Here is a 16086-nt window from a genome sequence, read left to right as displayed (position 1 = left end):
CTGCAGTGCGAGAATCACAAGGGGAAAGATTATTCGCCTTGAGATGCAGCAGCAGCAGCTTCACCCTACCATTAAAATTCGTCAAAAATATATCATCTTGGCGAATGAAGTTTTTCTGATAACTTTTGATATACCCGCGAAAATTAGTCGAGACATTTTAATATCGATTTTTTCATTGGCAATATAGTGGAATAGTTCGATTGATGTACTTTCTCCTTCATGTCTAGAGATCGGAAACCAATCTATCAAAAAAGGGGCGGGGCATTGTTTTCATCCCCCTCGTCTCAACCTTCCTCATCATTTTTGTCGTCTCTTCAAGTCCCCGTGCCCAGAAATTTTGGCCAATCAATTACTCGATCCCTTCCACCTCAAAGCGTCCCTCTCTCGTGCTGTACGGTGCCCCGGCTGGCCGATCCTTATCGTAGTTTACTCTTTCCACCAAAATCGTGCCCTCAAAACGTCTCACCCGCTCTCTTAACGCAGAGTCTCTTAATTCGCCGTCTGCATCCCTTGCTTCTCTCTCTCTCTCCTGCTCTTCCCTCCTTGGTTTCCTCTGCACCTCCATTCACACATCTTACATAAAAGTTCTCACAGCCACATGTAATTATTATTATTAAAGTATTCTGCCGGATGAGGTAGGTATCCAAGGAGTACTTGAGAATAATTCTGGGATCCTCCCTCCCCATCAACCCCTTCCCTCTTCAATTCACATTTAGGCCTACTACCTTTCTTTCTATCCAAAAATCCTATTCTTTCCTTCCTCTCCCTCGTTTACCTAACATTCTTTTTTTAACGCCGTTTTTTACTATATTTCATGCATTTTCTTGATCGGTTATGTCATGAAATGAAATGTCATTGTAATAATTTACATTGAATTCAATGGAATATGCTAGCAAAATTTAATTTATTTACGTAATTTAATATTATTTATTTTCTTACGGAATTTTTCCTGAACAATAAATATTTTTTCTATCTATCTATCTAATCTCTGCCGAAATGCAAAAGTAAGGCCAAAATATGCCATGTATCCACCCTCTCTCCCTTCCTCTACCTTGCTCCCTCATTCATCTCTCTTTCTCTCTCTTTTCCCCTCAACCTCCCCTCCTTTCCTTCCCCCTCTCTCTCCTCTCCATTCCCCCTCCACATGTGCTCCTCTGGCGATTGCCCGAGGCAACAGGAAGGCCGCCGGATGGATGTAATAGTGGAAGGGGCGGCGGTGCGGGGGAAGGGAATGGAAAGGAAGGCATGGGGGGGTGGGGGGGAAGAGGTACTCAGCTGTGGAGGGTGGGGTGGCCCATTGCGTAGACGGAGACCGAGATGTTGGAGTGGGGGAACCCCGTGCATCCCATACTGACGGTGGGGTGAGGGAGGCGCGTGTAGCTTTGGGTGACGTTGTGTGTTGTAGAGGGTGGGTTACTACTGGGCACGGTGGAAGGAGGAGGAGGTTTTTAGAGAGAAGGGGGGGGGGCTGGGGATGCTTTTGGAGGGGGGTGAGGGGAAGTTTGCTCGGATCTCTCCCCTCTCTCTACCTTTTCCAACACTCTCCTCTCCTCTCTCTATCTGTCTCTCTCTCGCTCGCACTCCGTCAGTTTGAATCTGTCGGGTGGATGGTGTGGTCTGGCTGGCAGACACGGTGTTGTTGAGGATGGACGTCCCGCGTGGATGAGGACCCAAACTGGAAGAACTGTGGTTTTCCCGAATTCTCTCTTATCTCCCGCTCTAGACATAAGGACTCCTAATCGCGAATGTCCTAAAAATATTCCCTGTGCAACTAGAAAAATTTGTATTCCAATTAGGTTTCTTCTTACTCCCTGGAGCAAAATTAATGGAAGTCTAATTCTGCCGGTTTTTAAACCTGGGAGAAACAATAATCTCATTGCAGCGGTGTATGTTGAAAAGTTTTGGACGGGTTGAATTTTGCAACAAAAAGGGACATATTTCTAAGCATCTCTACGTAGTGAATACATTTAAAATATTTTTTTGTTGTATCTTAATTAATTGAGCGCTTTTTAACTGGTGGCTTAAATATATAGCTACAGATTAATACATATTTGAATACCAGTTTCTATCTGACCGGCATAGCGATTATTTAAAAACCACCAACCACTTTAATTGAATGTAAGCCCAAGTCAAAGGAAAATTAATTTGGTCTTATATTCCTTTGGGGGAGCTTCGTTTTCTACCTACGTGGTCACTGGAGATCGGCAAAATTGGGATGACAGCAGTGATTTTGTTATTGGCTAGCATCGGCGATCTGTGCTTACGTGCTCATCACTTTGGGACTGCTTATCGACTCTTTGGATCGTGTTGCTAAACGTGATTGCCTTTGCAGCATGTACGTTCGGGATTTTCCAGTGCTGAGACTCTCCATTCCTCGGCGTCGCTGGGGTTTTCCTGGAACGGATGAGGAACGAAATCGCCTCATTTTAAACTATTGAAGGACGCGAGTGACAGAAAGTATTTTTCTCGGACTGTTGTTTCCAATTCTTCCTTTCTCTCGTACTTACGTCACTCCACTTTAATTGACGTGACATAAGTGTCTCTCAGCAAAACGACAGTCACATAATACGTGCTGGTCATTAATTAGAGGGAATTTTCTAGAAAATTTACGATCGTGCTTCCAGCATACTTGAGTCGTGTGAGCACTTCCGAAACGAACTATACGAACTCACCTCTGTAACCGCATTCGTATTTCGCTGCATACGAAATACGAGTCTCTGATTCATTGATGTCTCACCGCTCCTTGTGATCCCATTGGTGGACGGCTCGACTCCCTGTGACGTCGGAGACCACGTGACCGTGGAGATGATGACGCCTCCGTGGACGACCGTGGAGTGATACGTAGTTCGGGACGAGAGACGGTGCCTATTCCCCTTACCACTTCCCCTAAGGCATCCCTGGTCCCCCCACCTCCTTCTTCTCGATACGTCACTCTGCCCTCTCCCATATTTTTCGTTTCTTTTGCTCCGCACGATATTTCCCACGCGCCACACACTCGACCGATAAGCTCGCACAATTTAAGCACTGCCTACACACCCGAGGTACAGTCAACCAGGGTGGCGGAGTGAAAACATCGCCTCCCCCCCTCGAAAACCCCGGTAGTCAGTCGTCCCCTCTCGCCCCCCCCCCCCTACACTTTGACGTTGTAAACTCTCCCCCCCTCTATCCCCCTCCCTCCTAGTGCCACACAACGATGCAAATGAAGAGCTGCCCCGGCGCTCTCGGAAGCACCTCAGCCCAACCGATGTCTTCGGCAGTACAACTCTTCGTCGCCGCGGGAGGACCACGGTTCTCCGCCGAGACGTGTTGGGGCTTTGGCGGAACCGCGTGACACGGTTTCGGTCTTGTGCAGTGTGTACAGCGGCAATCCCGTTGGGGTGCGGTCATCACCCTCCCCGATTTTGCGGACTGTTTTCGCGTGTGCTCTGGTGATAAAGTGTGCTAAGTTTTGACCGAAAAGTTCCACAACCTCCGAGTTGGCGCGTGGACATTTTATTTTATTATTGGCCACGTAGACCGCTTGCTTCTCTTTTTGCGTCATTTTGTGGCGTTTTTCAGGCTGATTGAGGCCGAATACTTCCAGGCCAATTCGATCTTCAACTTCGTCAACTGAAGTGACTTAAGAGTCCGTGAAGTCCCACTTCTAGTGAGTCATACCCCCCGCCGCCATTGCATACTGGACTGGAGAAGAAGATACAAAAGATAAAGTTTCCTATTTCCATATATTCTTCGTGGACATAACTTCAATTCCGAAGTGTCTATCTCATGCGGGTCATATCCCTCGCTACCAGAGGGCAAAGACAGGGCCAGATTGGGCTTACACTCTGCTGGGCATAAGGATTATTAAGTACCAAATCCAGTCCTTGGCTAATGGAAGTAACATAGAACTGGAATTTCCCTCTTAAGGGCCATACCCCTCGCTAATAAAGGGAATAGACTGGGCCACTCCTGACCCACACCCTATTGGGTGGACGAATTATAAATCTACCGAAGGATATCCAGGATCTCAACGATTACCCCTTCGTGAATGCAGTCTCAAGGAGTATAGGAGGGTTCTAACGGGCTCCAGTGATGTGTGTTCGACGGGGCAAGGGCCGCCCGGGGCGTGGGCGAAGGATGCGAGTTCGTTCCGCCGGGAAGCGAAGTGGTTGAGTCCTTGTTCCCACGTGTGGTCCACGGGGGATCTGCGGGAGTGTCCCGCTCGACTGTGTTGTTGTTCGGTGTGGTTCCAGTGGATTATTCCACGTGTATTAGTGATGTTTGGGCTTCGGCTTTGCTGAAGGAATTGCTCAACACTGGCATCCCCGTGCTTTGGGATCAGCATGTCCGCGATCATGGAGGTATGAGTGATGAGGTTGTCCTTGTAATTGAGAGCGATGGGCTCGTAAACTCGCTGTCTCATTTGAACAAACGGGACTTCACTGTTAGGTCTCCTATTATCTGCTGTAAGAATATCTGAATATCTTTACTCTCGATTTTCTGGCTATCTAGGAAATAAAATAACAGAAAAAAGCAGTTTACATGCAATGGCGATATAACTAGTGAATTAAATCCGACGAATAACTGGATATTTTAAAAATGGATTTTAAAGTATTGCGACCATTTCATAAAAATGAAATTCTCATCCTGAAAGTGGTTGGCGTTTTTTTACGTGTGTTAGTGGCGACATTTAAGTCATCTAGAGATTATTTTATTTTCAGTGGAAATGTAATTTTAAGCGGAGAGATTGACCTCATCTCAATCGATTTATATCTGAGAATTTTCTTCACTTTCATTGGTATATTGACTTTCCGTGATTGATGCTGCGTATCAAAAATTTGAATGTGTGTATATTTACTTTTTTTTCATTCTACCACATTTGATTCATAATTTCAAAGACAACTGCTCTGTTTTACGGTGATTTCATAAAATGTCTTCGTCTATGTAGAATATTTCCATCTGAGTTTTTTCTCGCCGTAACTGTCACCTCGATACTGATGATAAAATCTATTGACGGGGTTTTTCTCACCCAGTCCTTTAGCATGTAAGTCCGTCAAACTCATTGATTACAACAGCCGTCTTTGGACACTGCTCGAACTGCTCATTGTTTGCTTTGGGCTCTGCCCCTTATTGATTCGATCTTGCATTCGAAATTAGACGTTCAGTTAGCCACAAATGTCGCTGCAACAACCAGTTAGCCGCCATCAATTCTAAATCATCAGAAAAGGGCCTTCACTTGGCGTTCAAACTTTCGAAAAATGTCACTGCATCCAAATGTCATCGCGATTAGCCAACTTTACCGCCAAATCACACAATAAACCTCGTCAAGCGGGCTGTAACCGCCTCCTTTCAAGATTCGCTACCGGCGGACCGTGGGCTATGAGGTGTTCGCTATGGTCTCGCGATCGGTCTGAAAAAAAATAAAGAGATTGCCTATGAATGAGGATCTTGAACGGATTGAGGGAAATATGAATCTCGATTAATTGTGAATGGTCGCAATATTGCTTCACACATTATCTTTTGTGAAGAAAAGCGCTGAGGAATAGCTAACTGTAATGTGTGGTATAGTGAAGGGTGGGAGTGGTCTCCGCTTCTATTTGAGGCTTAGCTCCCCCTAAGATATAAGGCTTGAGAAACGATGTTTTAATGACATGGTTTCTGGATATAGTATTATTAATTTTGAGAATATTTCGACGCAACGGAAAAATACGAATTTAGTAAGCAAATTAAAAAATGCTCCGTATATGGATTCGTACTATTACGTCTAGTTACATTGTCAAGTATCGTGTAGATACCCAAAATTATACATTCGTGATCCTGAGTGTGGTAAAGTGTCGTTTAACCAGGCCTTTCGAGATATTTCGAGAGAATCTTTTAACCTGTTTGGGATCGATCCCAATTTCCGTCATGCCATCATCGGGTCGTCGGTCGCCGCAACCCTGTCCTCACGTTCCAACCCAATCGAACGCGTTTCCTCTCTCAATCCAAAACCCCAGAGTTGAATCAGGGGTCCGAGAGGCGAAAAGGGGAATGTTGTGAAGAGCGAGAGAAAGATGCGGAGAACGAAGGGCCGGGAAAGTCGTTAATTAATGCCCCCTTTTCAAACTCCGATCAGTCCACGCGATGCTCTCCTCCGTTAACAAACCTCCGCTGAATTCATTCCGCGCTTCAATTTACTGCCGCGTCCATTAAAACCGCCGAGATTAGCAATTCGTTCGCCGGGCCGTTGGTCGGGGGGCGTGGGCGGTTCGGGGACTCGGGAACCGGCGGCGGAGATCCCGGGCGTAGATAGTTTCCGTCGCACGCTTCCTTGGCGGTTCTTCGCCGCGTACACGCGGAGCCATCCGGAGATTTCAACGCGGGATAGGGTTCTAGCGGAAGGCGGTCAGAAGCCGTGGACGTTGAAGGAATTGACTTTTGAAGGACTTGGTAGGAATGCGTGGTGAAAACAACAAGCAGCAATCAAGCTTGATGTAGTTTTTTTATTTTTTCCTTGCCCTCAAATGAGAAGTGGACTTGTCATCGTGCACCAGGGGCCATATTCAGAACGGACTCGTAATTTTCGTGAACGAGGCTTTATAAATTCGTCAAATATTTTATATTTCGGATGACATTTTCGTGATTGTGAATAAAAATTTAGTCTTGTTTTTGGCATTTAAATTCTAAACCATTATGAAAAGGACGTCAAGGATTTTATCATTTCCGTTAGCTACGGACAGATACCTCAGATTTATATTCTCAGTCTGTCTTTTGCATAGTTACTTACTTCTCCGAATTTCTATCTTCTAGAAGATATGCTCAATTGGCAAAAGGTCATGACGGCAGGGTGGCATTTATCTGGTTACTTATGTCAATATTTTCGAATTTTTCAATATCCTTAACGCTGTCTTGAGTTTGTAACAGTTTTTCTAGTTATCTTGTTTGCGTATCCTGACTTAAAGAATCGTCCCTCATCCTTAGCGACGCGGGGTTGGATATTCCTAAAATGGAGTCCGAATGTATGCAGACAGTCCCACGAAATCAAACACAAAAATCTCATGCATGCTCTCACACTTGAGGATCGTCTGACAGATTTGATAAATAAAAGATGATGATGAATTTCTTAAATACAGTCTCGTATTTCTTACCATAGAATGTGCGTCATGTCAAAAGTCCATTATCAACCTAATCACTACTATTAATGCTAGACATACCTAACTAATGTCAATTAAAATTATTGTGACTTCGATTCGTGCGAGATGCTGCCGCCTTTACTTCAAGATTTCGTCCTTTTTTTTAAAGGGCTTTGTTTTTGTTGTTCTCCGTCATATTGATTTTTGCTAGCTTATTTCATCCGTTCTCAGCGGCTCGAGTCCGATTCCATTCACCTGAGAGTTTAATCTTCCCGCGATGGGCAAGTGGGGTTTTCATCAATTGGATTTGACCGGCGCGGCGGGCGTGGATCGCGAAATGGGCGGGTCTCTTGGCTGTGTTCCGGAGAACGGCGGAACCCTTATCGGCCGCGCCATCTTTCCTTTCGTGAAACATAACTGAGTTCTTGGAAACGGATGCTTAGCGCCTGATTTCCGCATCTTTGAAATCACAACATGTCCGAATTTCCCCGATATTTTCTGACTGGGTTCGAGATAACGAGCGGTGATGTGCATTTGCGGTTTACTTATGTTTTCCTGTTTTCAATGACTTCTGTAAACGCAATATTTTCGAAAGATGAGAAAGGATATAAGTGATTCCCTATTTGGTGAATCGGTGGATGGGATCAAATATTTCAACAAGTCTTACTGAAATCGCCTGGTTACAACCATAAAGGTGATATTTCAGTAAAATTTTTATAAGCTATATACTTTCAAATTCTGTTTTTTTACATTTATATAGTTGAATGAATCATTACGGTAATTCGATAATTCCTCAAATAGTTTATTTTATTGGTAGGCATAATAGCTTTCTGATTATCAAGGCAAGAAGAATTTGACGCAATCAATCAGAATTAATATTTGAAAAAATGCCAATCATTAGGGTGGATTTAGTTTCTTGATTAAGAATCCTAGCTATGTGGAAGCGCTTTTAATAAGTTGGATGAATTTTATTTTACATGATATGGGATCCATCCATTAATCTTATTGTGCATTTAAAAGACAATTAATCGCGTTAATTTGCACCTCTTCATATTGAGACGCTGATTTTTGTAATAATAGATTGTTAATGGCTTCAACTGTATTTCAGAATAATCATAATGAAATTAAATAGGCCCTGGAAATCTAACTTCTAGCCGTTACTTGGTTGGAACGAGTAAAAGAATCTGACTTCCTCAGAAAAACCAAAGGCCCATCAAATTTAAATTTATATATTATAATTTTCCGTTTAAAATTGGGAAACAACTGTAGTTTAAACATAAATTATGATTTCACTCGATGGTTGTGACTTCACATAACATCTGTTATCATTTATAAACCAAATCGGAGTGACCAGTTTCTCAGCATTTATTTTGATTGCTCCATGCTATTAAAAATTCTATGCTGCTATACGTGTACTTAAATAATGATTTCATTGCCCAGGTTAGTAAATCTATGCATCTGATGAATATTTGTCTCGATGTGTTTCTTGATTCTCATATTGATACACCTGTACATTTTTAAGGAGTAGTATTGTTTTAACAACTTAATTTATTTCCTACTTATTTAAATGAATTAAACGTCTTCACTCTCGAGGTTCTTCAACACAATGTAGATTATAATTTTGTCTTCGTACAGATTGATTCATTCATTTACCCTAATCTGCTTTGAAATGCCTTGTTAATAGGTACACTTTTAATTTTGATATTGTCTATACCTATTACTCATCCTGCTATAGTTTTCAATCGATATTCCCTCTAAATCTGTATCTTTATTAATACTCATTCTAAATTTTATCGGAAGCTTTAAAGGAATGTGTCTCGGGAGAAGTCTTACGTGATGGTTTCCCCAATATTTATCCAGATAATAGTCCCTCTGATGTTGCCCTCGGCGACCCTGGGTTCAATGAATCGCTGAAGTTTGCAATATATAAATTTCAGATTTGTCTTTTTTAAATATATAAGACAGTTTTAAGGACTTTGAAGCCTCATTTGCAGGAACTTAATTCGATCTGACCTGACCAAACTTGGCTGAATTTACGAATCTTGAAAAAGGCTATAGCTAGTTTCCATAAAATTGAAAATCAACTCAGCATGATCATTAGCAAACAGAATATTGAATTTCATTTGATTATAGGGAGATAAAAAGCCTTAAAACTATTAGAAGCTCTCCAATTTTGATTTTTATGATTGACGATGCTTGACTTTTGAATGGTGGAGTGGCTATTTCACTTGCTGGTTTTCGGCATAGTGAGCCATATTTAGATTCTGAATTCAAGGCTTATTCATATTGTATGAAGCAACAGCCATGTATAGGTATTGTATATTTAATCGCGCATATTCTCCTCCATTAAATTTCTCTCCTTCCCTATCTCTCCCCATTTCAACAGGACCGGGTCACGGGCCACTCTGGCGGCCTGGGCTCCCTCGCTTCCATCGGCTCGGGCGCCGGGGGCACGGCCTCCTTCACCACGGCACCCAGGATGACGCCCACCGCCTCCGACTTCCAGCCCCCGTACTTCCCGCCCCCCTTCCCTCCGCCACCGCCGCCTCCACCCCCGCCGCCCCCGCCCCAGAACCAGCAGCCCCAGCAGCAGCAGCAGGGTCAGGGGCAGCAACAGGGGCAGCAGGGGCAGCAAGGCCAGCAGGGGCAACAGGGGCAGCAAGGTCAGCAGGGGCAGCACTTGGACTTCCACCACGCGGCAGCCGCCGCCGCCGCGGCCGCCGTGCACCTCAACGCCGCGGCCGTCGCCTCCGCCGCCGACCCGTACGCCGGACTCAACTCGCTGCACCACGCGCACCACGCCGCAGCGCACGCGGCGCACCACCACGTGGCGGCGGCGGCCGCGCACCACGCGCACGCGCACCACGCAGCCGCCGCGCACCACGCCCACGCCCACCACGCGCACCACGCGGTGGCGGCGGCGGCGGCGGCCGCGCACCAGCCCCACTACCCGGCGACCACGCACCACCAGCTGGGCGGTAGGGCGGCGGCAGCGGCTGCGGCGGCCGCGGCGGCGCACGACGTGCTGCGCAGGGCCGACGGAGACCCCCTGCACGTGGTGAGTACATGTCTATTAAAAATTACCAAACGCTCTTATTAAACGACGTAGCCAGGCCACGCAGCCATGCGACGCATCTGTCTACCGAACCCAGTTAAGTTCAATTATAAAGCATTAAAAGTTAAATGTGGTGACCGGAGTGGCTTGTAACCATTGGCTACGGAGCCAGGTAGCCAGCCGGTGGCCCTGGCTGCTTCGCTGGCTACCCTTGTGTGATAACCTTCTTATACGTCCATGGCCGATTACGTGCTGTCGTCGCTGGCGAGATGGCCGGGCCATCTCGTCTATTAAGGCCCTCGTTGCTTAACATTTCCGTTCCGTAAGCTAGATATGCAAGTCTTTGGACTTATTCACCCATTAAGGGGTTTGTTCGTTGGGAAGTCATTAGGGAGCTAGGGACTTGACCGGATGATCACGAGGAATCCCCAAAGGTTGAAATAGTTTTGGAAGGGAAGATGAAGGAGATCGTGTATCAGCAGTCGTGGGAATGCTTGTGTATTGAGATAAAGGCTTCTCGAGTAACATACTGAGTCAGTTGCTCATATTTTCAACGTTATTAATTGATTTACTCGTATTATATGTCTGCAACGACTTTGCCAGGAAAAATTTTCGGGGGGTGTATTTGAAGGGCGTTCATATTAGACAGATCTCTCAACCATTCGGGTGGGCTTGAAACCCATTTTTGGTGGGGAGGTTATCTCTCAAAGCTTCGGAAATAGATATACCAGTGACGCTGAAGGTTACCAGAGATACGTTTATGTAAATTGATCTCTAGGAAAGTACGAAATTATTCATATTTAATTGGATAATCTTTGCTGCTGTAGTTCTGCAGTGGTCATACGAAGGCTTAAATATTTTAAAAATAATCATACCTTAAACTTGAAAGAGTTTCAATATAATTTTATATAAAGATGATATTTTCTCCATCTAGCAAATTATCCTGAGAGAATATATATCCAATTACCAAATCTTAAACTTTTTAAAAGATGTTTTATATTTGTCGTTTACCTTTCTTCATGTTACTGATATTCTTTCAATGTCGTTATGCGGGAGTATAACATTATATAGCCGCTGACGTAATCCCCATTAATGTTTCCCTTTTAAATTTAGAACTTTGTGGGGAGAGGTTTAAAGAATTTTTTTATTAAATTTTATGTGATATTTTAAATCGCTGTTTTGTTTGGTATCTCTTGTTTAAGATCTTTTTTGACAGTCGCATTCCTATTTCGTTTTATGTCTTATAAATTTCCGGTCATAATAAAACTCAAGATTATTTGCCTTATAAAACCATCAAAGTAGACATTTATTTCGTGATAGCTCATTACCATATCCTGCCAACGGCATGATGATTCTATAAAAAATTATTTGGATTTCCAAAAGCAGGGGTCGACAACCCTTGGCTCGTGGATAAATTTCTCGCGGCTTGTACTAGAGCTGTTATTTTTCTAGATATCTTAAAAAAAGGTCGGTGAGGACATTCTATATCGTATGTCATTGATGTTAATTTGAAAATACGTTTTGTCTGTGCTGATATTTGTTTCCCATTTTACCATGCCTTGGTGACCATGCTGGTGAATAGGTCCGATATTGTTGCCGACTCCGAAATATCCTCTGTCAGTATCTTTTATGATTTTTTTACGTAGCCGAAGTATTGATTTTTCTTTTGCCTACTTCAGTAATCTCTTTGCTTTTTATATAAGCCATTAATTCTAACATCTTAACAAGGAAGATAGCTTCATTTATCACCACCCGAGATAAGTTAACTATATCTCCTATTTTCAAAGTAATACACTAATTTACGTATGCCTATGTTTTTTGAAAGTTGTCGTCATACTCCCTCATTCCCTTGCAATACCTTAAGAGTTATTTTAAAAATTGATCAATTTGGAGAATTATTTGGCTCGGATGAAACCGGAATTCCTATTCCTATGTCTATGAAACCTATAATTGCAGGCATATAATTGTCTGAGAGCTATTATTTCATTCGAGACGAAACTACGGCTTTCGTAACATTCGCCTAATTCTCTACAATTGTGTTTCAAGTCCTATTTTAAATTATTGATGGAAGCCAGAGCCGGAATTTCCTTTCTTTTTTCTTTGATATATCTTGCTTTTCATGTATTGAAACATCACCACATTACTGTGGGAAAACCATAATTTCACCCTCAAACTTATTGATAAAACCGTAACGTTTTGGGAAACTTGCTACTAATGAAAGGAAGGCATAACTAAGAGAGATACAAGTTAAATAATTAGGGGTAATCCGCAGGAAATCTTGAAGAATGGATAGCGAAAAATCAATGAAGAATGATGAGAGGATGTCAATATCTATATGATCGTATAGTTAAGCCATGTGCTCCATAAACCGTGTAGTTTAACTTAGCGACGCATCAGTAATTCACTTTACACCTAATTTTACCACCCATTTTATTAATTTTCATTCGACGATATTGATGTTAATAACCAATATAGGAGGAAATTCCACCAATTCACCGATTTAATGTACATATTATTATAAATGAACGCGAACCACTTTCACCGCTTTCGGGTCAGTATTTTTCGTGTTCCTTGAGATCGTTCTCATACATTGATTTAGTGCATGATATGATGACGGTTTTGGTTTTAATTCCAACATATCAGTTGTTGTATCTTATGCCAATCTTTAGGTTTTGGTCCTCTAAGGTTGTTCGCTGGTATCGGATGAATAAACATTTTATTATCATTCCTAGAGGTAAACAGGTGGAATAAACTCTTAAACGTTGGAGTAGTGAAGTAAGGCTGACTTTTAAATATTCAGGAACGATTTTAGCGCCGGCCTGCCTCGAGTATGTAACCGATTCTCCGCATTAGCGGTCAAGAAAACGGCAGATAACGTGGTGTGATTGGTTTCGATGGAGTGTGAGACAGGCGCCTGGAGGACTGCTTACTAAAGGTGCTATCATTCGCAGCGGGATTTTAAATTGAACGTTAATATCATTCTTTCATTGGTTGGACGTAGTAAGTGAACTGAGGAAGACAGTTTAATGGAGTATTGGGTACACGATGTTTAGCAGGAAGAATTATATGGTAGGTATCACATTTTTATTTGAAATGCTGAGTATTAAGGTTTAATAAATATTCGAAGTAGTCCAATTTCTCCAGCGTATTCAAAAAATGTGTATAAATTCAAGCAATCCACGGATTTCTTAAAGAATTAATATTTATTTTAAACGGGAATATTTCCTTGTATTGTAGGAAATCGATTTCTAATGAGAGAAAGCTTCTTTTTACTGTTAATTTAGCAGATTAAAGGGCTAAAATCCTCGCCTGAATTGCGAAAAAGGTGAGGAATATTGGATTTTGGGAGCAAGAGGGAATAGTAATTTAATTAATTAGTATTCCATGACATGCGAGGAAACTAATCAAGTTTATACTGGCTCAAGTCACTCAAATAGACTTTCAAGACGGTAAGGGTTTCATGAAAGCGTAAACTCATTACACAAGTCCACGTCCACAGTCATCATTTGAGTTACCCATTATCATGTGCGTGAAGCCCGTTAATTTTTGGCCATGCTTATCCTCGATCATCTCCACTTAGATGTACATTATTTCCCTCAAAGTATTTCTTTAACCCCTCTTCCTTACAGATACTTCCTTCTTTGCTTTTCTTTGTGACTTCTCGCCACCTTTATTATTATCTGAAACCATATTTTAAACAATTTCAACCTATTTTTATTCTACCTATACTTGGCGAAACACTTTCTCCACCGATCAAATAGACAATCTTGAACTATTATCAGTCTTTTCCCTGCAATTTTACTCTTGATACGTGTCATAAATTATTATTTCCTATTCGAAAACTTTCCATTCTCTGGGTCACGTCTTTAACGAATATCTCAACTAAAGAAATTACCTTTGCGTATTGGTTGTTGATGCTCCAGTTGAGAAGTGTAGAACATATTTCTTTTTTTCAACCGTCGTCAACAATTGTTATACTTTTCACGACATGATGGGTACAGCTTAATGCCTCTTAAATATCTCCCTATTTTATTTAATGGCATGTTGCTGAGGCCAAGGGATGACAGGAGGAATTTAAAATCCATCCAGCTCCCAATAAAGCCGATGGTTTTTTCTCGTTAATGTGACAACCCCAACGGGAGTGATTCGAACTCTTGAAATAAAAAAAATGGTGTTGCGCTCGCGATGACGTAAAAAGTCGTTATTCGCGTTTTGAGGGATTAATCTGGAGCGGTGGTGCACCGGTCGAGGCCAGTTGACGAGGAGAATATATATTGGCTATGTCGGGATGTGTGAGGGATGAGATGGAGGATGGGACTGCGGGGACCGCTGCTTGGTGACTCGCGGCAGGAGCGGAGGGTGTTCCGAGCAAGCTAGTTCTGTAAGGCCGGTCATAAAACGTCCGGCCGATGCGAAAGGGTGGGGTGGGGATGAACGAGAGGTGCATGTTGGGTAAAGGGGAGAAGAGGAGCACTTGTAGTGGGCGGGGACGTGGTCTTTCACTGGGTAGGCCGACCATGGAGGAATGCAAAAGAGCCTCGGATCACGGGGAGCTGGCATCGAAACACTGCTGTCTCCATGAGTTATCGTAAGGGGTTTTCTAGGGGAAGCTCTGGCAATTTTTTTTTTCGTATTTTTCCTTATTTTATATTTCCTTGAGCATTTTATTTTCCTTTCAAATATTTTAATTGATTCCGCATGCTACTTTCTTGAAGGCTCCATTTTTCTCCAAATAAGATACTAATGATTTTAATGCTAATACCATTCTTTTAGTAAGTGACTTTAAGGCAGAACGATTCTAGTCTCACCCAATCTGTCATTTAGCATAGAATTAGAAATTTCCGAGTACCGTGATATGCCGACAATCAATTGCCACGTGGTCATATTATTGGGTTAGGCAAATATAATAGCAGCATGTCTCAGGAAAATACTAAAATTATTTCACAGTTTCGACAGCTGAGGCATGAGGGACCTTTCATTATGATAAGCCAATAGAGGCTTGTGATAAACTACATTTTCATTGCGTTATATTTTTTTATGTTTTACATGAACCGGGGAAGGAGGATCCAACTTGATAGCGCGAATGCGCATCTTAATTAATTTAACGAGTACAGTCCCAGTCGTCAATTTTCAAAGAAAATTCGAAGGAAAAACCTTTCTTTACGAGCCATAAACAAGGTGCTGGAATGAGGAAAAATGTCCCGATTCCAAGTAAGTGTGTTTATATCCCCGTTTACCTGGCGGTTAATGGACGATTTGTGAGTGTGCCATGAATGGCGAGTGGGAGCGCGTCGTCCACGCCGAAGAGACCGTTGAAGAGGCGTGTCGGACTGCACTAGGGGTGTCGTTTAATGGGGAGAGGGGTCGTTTGACTGTGGGACGTCCAGCGGCCGAGGAGCTGCTGATGGGCCTAGGTGCGGGCGCTCCTCTGGAAGATTGAAACCAGTGCGCTTTCAATCTGCTCCGGGTACTTCTTTAATTAGGAGTCGGCGTGAATGTGCAGTTAGGGCTGCCGAAGGAAATGTTTTAAGAGCGGGAATCGGTTGCCTCGGACGAAGGCTAGAGTCAAGAGCCTCTTTAAGATGCGATTGAATATGACGATGGAGTTACATATAAGTGGTGATATTTACCTCTGCGTAGTTTTTGGTGTCTGATATAATGCGCATGAATAGTCAATGATTTTTTTACCTTCTTGATTCACATTTAAATGGCACTTGTAACGAGTGTAACCCTGATTTGTAGCGCTCGCACCCGCAAGTAGCAGCTCCGGCTTTTACTTGACCCTTTTTACTTTTTAAATATTAATAAATATTTTATATGAGCGCGTAATGAGCGAATGTATTTCCATAAGGCATAAAATATAGAATTGTAATGATACGTTTTGTCCTATATTCTTTAGTTAATTCAGATTGGGTATGATAGGGAGGGTTTTTCATGTGG

At 42.8% G+C, this 16086-nt stretch overlaps 1 protein-coding gene across 3 annotated transcripts in view; it reads left to right on the top strand.

The window, feature by feature from the left end:
* LOC124155730 (transcription factor AP-2-beta) overlaps positions 1 to 16086 on the top strand; it is a 419283-nt gene that overhangs the window by 161545 nt on the left and 241652 nt on the right. For 2 of the 3 annotated variants that reach the window (XM_046529793.1, XM_046529792.1), the window contains one exon: positions 9478 to 10149. In XM_046529793.1, the coding sequence (XP_046385749.1) occupies positions 9478 to 10149 (672 nt within the window). Of the gene's footprint in view, positions 1 to 3181; positions 4341 to 9477; positions 10150 to 16086 lie in introns of those variants that run through there. The other variant, XM_046529794.1, reaches the window with a different exon arrangement.

This window comes from Ischnura elegans, chromosome 3 (genome assembly GCF_921293095.1).
Source record: "Ischnura elegans chromosome 3, ioIscEleg1.1, whole genome shotgun sequence".
Lineage (NCBI taxonomy): Eukaryota > Metazoa > Arthropoda > Insecta > Odonata > Coenagrionidae > Ischnura > Ischnura elegans.
This window is presented reverse-complemented; position numbering and strand designations above follow the sequence as displayed.